Consider the following 6,311-nt stretch of genomic DNA (forward strand, 5'->3'; position numbering starts at 1 on the left):
AGGTGAGGTCCAGAACTCGTAAAACTGTTGACCTTGCACACAGTTCTCCTCAGCCGAGTCCTTGCTCTAGGCACGAGGGGCAGTTCTTTCATACTCAGCTTGTGTTAACTGCACGGTTCCAGCATTACAGAACACTCTTCCTTAATTTCATGCAACTGGTGTTTGAAATAGATGTGCATTGATCCTTAAATGATTACCTATTGGCTGCTTACGTTTTTTTGCTTGTTTTTTGTTTATTTATTTTTTTGTTTTTGAGAGGTTTTTTTTGCTATAGGGCGCATGAGCTGGCCAGACAGACAGAGAGAGGACAGAGAGACAGAAAGCGAGATATCACCCCCCAGGGGGGATGGCCACGCCACAATCCCTTCTCCTCCATTCTCCTCTAGGGATTTTGGGCATGCACGCATACATGCCCGACTTAACTTTTAAACCACTAGGTCCAGGACGCGAACCACGGTCGACTACGTGGGAGTCCAGCAACATAACCATTATGCTAACTGCTAGTCCCTACTTACATTATTTTTTTTTTTTTTTTTTTTTTGCTATAGGGCATATGTACTCACCAGAAAGAGACAGAGAGGGAATGAAAGTATGAAATCACCCTGCAGGGCAGATGGCCATGCCACAGTTTCTTCCCCTCTATTCTCCTGGGATTTGGGACACACAAGCACATGTGCCTGGCATGCTTTTCAAACTGCTGGTTCTGGGACTTCTGGAACTTCTGCAGAGTTGGCCACGTGGGATCTAGCACCTTAACCACCACATTACCTGCTGGCCACAAGGGATCCGCTTTTTAAGAAATTGATTAGTTGATATCTATATAGTGAAACTTTCCATTTTTATTTTCTTTGTGTTCAATATAAAGGAACTCCTATGTGAATGTGTGTTTGTATGTGTGTGTCTTGTGTATTCACACAGGTATTTCTGCTTCTTATTATTCTTAATTTACCTAGCTCTCCTAGCTAAATGGTATTTAAACTCCCTAGTCAACTTTGCTTGAAAAATATATTTTTGTATATCTTTCTTTAGTAGATATATATTTAGCCCCTAATAAATGACAGTTATTGTTTAGGGTAGTGTTGATAATTAAAATACAAGATAAATAAGAATCCCTATTCACAAAAAACTCACATTCTTGTGAGAATAAGACAAAGAGAGAAAATAATCAGGAAGAAAAGTGAAATGCTATTGTGGAGAGTAAGGAATGTTTTGGACAAATAATAAAATAGGAAGTGGAGATACCAAATCAGAGAGGTTTCATAATATTATGTAAGAATGTCAGGAATGTTTTCTGTAGAGAAGGATATTCATGTAAGACCTGAATGAGTCCTTAACTAATTATTTTAAATAAAATATATAATCATATATAATTAATAATTTATATATATTCAAATAAATTATTGTGTGTTTCTAAATATTTCTTATATTCTTTTTTTTGAGAGAGTTTTTTTTTTTTTTTTTGCTCTGGGTCACATGTGCTCACTGGAGAGACAGAGAGAGAAAGAGAGGCAGAAAGTGAGAAGTCACACCCTGGGGGGGATGGCCACACTACAATCCCTTCCCTTCTTGGAGTTTTGGGCACACACGTACACGTGCCCCGCTTGTGTTAAGCTACTGAGTCCAGGATTCGAGCCACGGTCCACTATGTGGGAGTCCAGCAATGTAACAATTATGCCATGCCCTGGTCCCAGAATTTTCTTATATTCTTATAATTATAATTTTAATGCATCATTTCTGAGTTTAGGCTGTTTTATATTTAGTAAGTATAGAATTTACTTTTTTCTACTTTGAAATAACTTTATTCTTTAACGATACCATGTCACTTATCTGTAGCCTTTCAACAAACTGCTCCAAAACATAAAAGCTAAAATAAAAACAGTTTATTATATGTCACTGTGTTTTAGGTTATGAATCTTAGCAGAGCTCAGGGGAGTGATTCTTTATGTTCTGGTGTGTGTGAGGATTGAAGTATTCAGCTGAGAGATGGGCTGACCTGATCAGGAAGACTGGAGATGTTTTCATTCAGAAGTCTGCTTTGGAGCGGGTGGCTGCACAGCTGGTCTCAACTGGGATTGTAGACCATAGTGTTTGCACATGGCCTCTCCAGTGCCATCATCAGGGGGTAGTGAAACATCTTACGTGGTAGCTCTGGAGCCCCAAAGAGGATGTCTCAAGAGATGAGAAGTCAAACCTGAGGGCTGGCAGTGACACAATAATAAAGCAGCTGGGCCTACCTGGGAAAGGTCTTGAGTTTGCGTCATAGCCCAGGACCTCATAAGTCACACTGAGCATGTGTACATGTGTCTCTGAATTCAATCCAGGCTGACTGGGAGTCAATCAAGGCATAGGAACCCGCGGGGTACTTGTCTTTCTCTTGTGGAAGAAATAAATAAATAATGTTTTTTTTAAATAAATTTTAAAAAACAAATAGAATCTGGCACATTCTTAAGATCTGAATGCAGATCTAATACAATGTCATTTCTAATATATTCTATTAGTCAAAATAGTCCCTGAGCTGGCCTAGATTCAAGGAAGGAGCATAGAAGTCCCATAATGAAGGTGGGACCATTTGTATTACTTTCCAAAGAATCTCATAGCAAATTACCACAAACTTATTCACTTTAACAACAGTTTATTTTCTCTCGTTTGTGGAGGCGAGAACTCTGAGGTCAGGACATCAGCGGTGCCAGACTTGCTCTGGAGTCTCTGGACATACATCCTTCCTCACATTTTCTAGCTTCTGATGGATCCTGGTGCTCCTGGCCTTGTGCAATATAGCTCCAATTTTGTCCTCTACCTTTACATAGCCCTCCTCTCTTTGTCCTTATCTGACCCTTAGAAAGAACATTCTCATTGACTTTAGAGCCCACCATAATACAGTATGATATCATCTTCATTGCCGTCATAATTACATCTGCAAATTCCCTACTTCCAAATGAAGTTACATTGTGAGGTTCTAGATGGAGAGAAATTTTGAGGAGACACTATGAAACTCATGCAACTCATTATGTAATCTATATTTCTCCCTAAAATAGAGGTTGTATAGAGGACCTAACACATGGATGATACAATATCGAGTACAAAATAGTGGAATATATGATGTGCAAGTTTTGCTAGGTAAATACCTCCTATTTATATACTATCTCTCCAAAACCATGATTTTCATAGGATTATGTCTCTTTCTCTGTTTTCACAGTGACATGAAAAAGGTTGGTGTCACCGTGGTTGGGCCACAGAAGAAGATCATTAGTAGCATTAAAGCTCTAGAAACACAATCCAAGAATGGTCCAGTTCCAGTGTAAAGTACAACTTCTGGAAGGAAGTGGTGGCTGTGGAAAATGTAGCATCCTTCTGTAGACAGACAATAGTGCTGGAGATATTGCTGGAAGTTTCAAGTCCTATAAGACACTCAGATATGAGTACAAATGCCTTAAAAATGGAATTGAAAAACTCTTTTTTCTTCTATTATTTAGTGGATGGATGGGTGGGTGTATTTTGGTTTGTAGTTGATTTTAATACTAGTTGATTGATTAAATTAAACCTCTTCAGTGCAAAGTGACAAAGAACTAGCCTAGAGCCATTGATCTGAAACTGACTATTAAAAAAAGTAGATGAAATAACAAAAAGGACATAGTGGCAGTATTTATGAATAGCCACAAATGAAAAGACTTGGGATATTTTTATACACAGAAGAAATCTGTTACAGGTATTTTGTTTCTTTAAAAGCAAGAAAAATAGAGGAATTTATACCTCAAGCTATCTGGCCATATTTACTACCTTATCATTGTATTATTCTCTTTTATCTGTTTAAAGCATATAGACATAAAGTTTGTAGTTGTTTTAAGTACTATACATTTTTTCCTTGTTAGCTTCCTTAAGTATGTCATGTAAAAAAAGTCTTTAATTTTTGAAAAAAAAGTACGTATTTATTTTCTTTTGAATTTTTTTATTGTTTTATATTTATGCTTTGATGATTTCATTTGGATTTGCTACAGCCAAGTGCCAAATGCTCTCTCAAATTGTCAGCAGTAGGAAACATGTTTAAAAAGACACAAAGAATGATAGGTTTCTTTCTAGAATTTTTGAACCATCCACTTAGTATTTTTTTTTAAATTAAATCTTTTTCTTGTCATATACTAAAAAGTCTATCACGGTCTGAATTATCCCATTCATTTTTGTCTCTCCATTTATTATAAACTCTATGTTAATTTAGTGTAATATACTGGCTTGTATGTAATGGATTTTCAACTACATGACATACCTTTCCTGCTTTGGTGCTTTGAGACCATCATCTCCCTTCAGGGCGAAGGAGCCATATTAAAACTCCTGAGAATAGCTACACTGGAAAGAATTGGAACCCTATTTAGGTAGCTGCATTAATTGGCAATACAATCTATAGGCCAATGCATGAGTAAAAACATCACTTGTTCACTTAACTTTGCTTAACCTTGCTGAGCTCTTTATAGGGAATGATGATAACTAAATTACCCATCTATATCACAGGGGTTTAGGTCAATTACTTAAACATTGCAATCATCAGTACTAGGTATTATCTTTAAGAGTCTTCCATTTCGATATACCTGTTGTGGTTTTGGTATATAATAACTTAGGTGAATCCAACTTCCTTAAGGTTATTCAACACATCATTTGTGGAATAGCTGGTCTCGTAGCAAATACCACAAAATATACAGGCAATCAAAAGATCTCTCATTGAAGGCATTTAAATTTACTCTTACTTAAAGGCCTAATATGAGCTTGCTCAGTATTATTTGAAAGGATGGTGGAAATTTAGCTATTAAAACATCCTGAAGCAACATATTAGCTCTGTCTATACTCTTTCTAATGCTAATGGGTATGAGAAATGCATATGTCATAAGAGTAGAATGGATAAAACAATGCTGCAATCTTTATGTTCTTATGCAAAATAAAGCACTATTGAAATAAAACTGAAAATTCCAGAAAATTCACATGTGCTAATCTGTTGTAGATTTAGTGCAATAAAGCTTAGATTGTGTTCTTCCAGGTAAGAGATTGTTCCTATAATGTTGGCAATATTCCTTATAGTCAAATCAAGCTACCAGAATACTGTATTGGATATACAAGAGCATGAACTTTTTCAAAAGATTAATCACAAATTTAACTTAAGCCTGCTACTACAGGTATTTTTTAATCAAGTATTTTGTGTTTTGGAATTTTAGAATGAGACCTGAATATGGCCTAAAACTAATTGTTTTCCAGACTTGCATTTACTTTTTCAGACACAATTCTGATCATACTCTACAAAGTAAGTGCTTTTCAGAAGCTAATTGAAGTTGGGTAATGTGGAATCTATTGACATTTCAAATTATTTTGGCTGTGGTTTCTGTTTGAAAATAGAGGTTGTATACACAGTATATTGCTCCTCATTTTTCAGTGTTTTTCTACTTGAGATCTTATAAATTTGCTTTACACAGTTCTTACCCTGTACATATGTAAACATAAGTGTACTATTCTTAACTGTCAAGTAGAGGTACTAGAGTGCTTATGGCCATCTCTTTTTACAGGAACAGCATTGACTTCAAATAATATGAAACCACAATTCCTTCACAATGTTTATGTACCATATTATCAGTTTTGTATCTTAAATTTGATTTGCATATATTATTTATTTCTGGTAACTCACTCAGTTTATGCTGTGCTAAGTATCAATTAAGCCACGTATAAATGTGATATGACTGACGAGATGCGTTTACTCTAAATTTGTCTTTTAAAAACATGACTCATCTAGTTTATGTTGTGCAGTGTAGATGGCCTCTTACTAATGTAAAATGATTTGTAGTGGAAACATTTATATTTTTATAATAAACATAATGAAAATATTTTTACAGATTGGAATACAGAAGTGGTCTTTGAAGCTTTTTTAACAATATAAAACATTGTTTTATTTAAATAGAAAAATAGTGAAATTTATATAAGTCATGAAAACTGTGCTTCTATCTCTTTTTCCTCAATTAGTGAGGAGGGATCCATCTTATATAATCCACATTTTTTTCTTTTGGTACATATTTTATTACTATAAGGAAAAAAAACACAAAACAGCTAACTGTTCTCATAGTTAATGAATACAACTGTATCAGGCAGTTCTCAGTAGATTATAAGTAATAAAAACCAAATAAGTTAGTTTAATACAAGAAGAAAATTGTAGGCCAACTTGTTGTTTTATGGTTTGAATCCTGAGCCTAGCTAATAAAGAAATACAGCAGGACCATTTGCATGTGTGCACAAGGTCCTGAAAGAAGGGAGAGAGGGTAGCGAAGCTATTACTGTGTGAT

At 35.4% G+C, this 6,311-nt stretch overlaps 1 protein-coding gene across 2 annotated transcripts in view; it reads left to right on the forward strand.

Moving 5' to 3' along the window:
• The window catches only part of EPHA3 (EPH receptor A3), a 404,175-nt gene extending 398,359 nt beyond the window's left edge, over nt 1–5,816 (forward strand). For both annotated transcript variants that reach the window (XM_006139867.2, XM_006139868.2), the window contains exon 17: nt 3,197–5,816. In XM_006139867.2, the coding sequence (XP_006139929.1) occupies nt 3,197–3,302 (106 nt within the window). In that variant the 3' untranslated portion in view covers nt 3,303–5,816. The remainder of the gene's footprint in view (nt 1–3,196) is intronic.
• The last annotated feature ends 495 nt before the right edge of the window (nt 5,817–6,311 follow it).

This window comes from Tupaia chinensis, unplaced genomic scaffold, assembly GCF_000334495.1.
Source record: "Tupaia chinensis unplaced genomic scaffold, TupChi_1.0 Scaffold000009_1, whole genome shotgun sequence".
In the NCBI taxonomy this organism is placed as follows: Eukaryota; Metazoa; Chordata; class Mammalia; order Scandentia; family Tupaiidae; genus Tupaia; species Tupaia belangeri.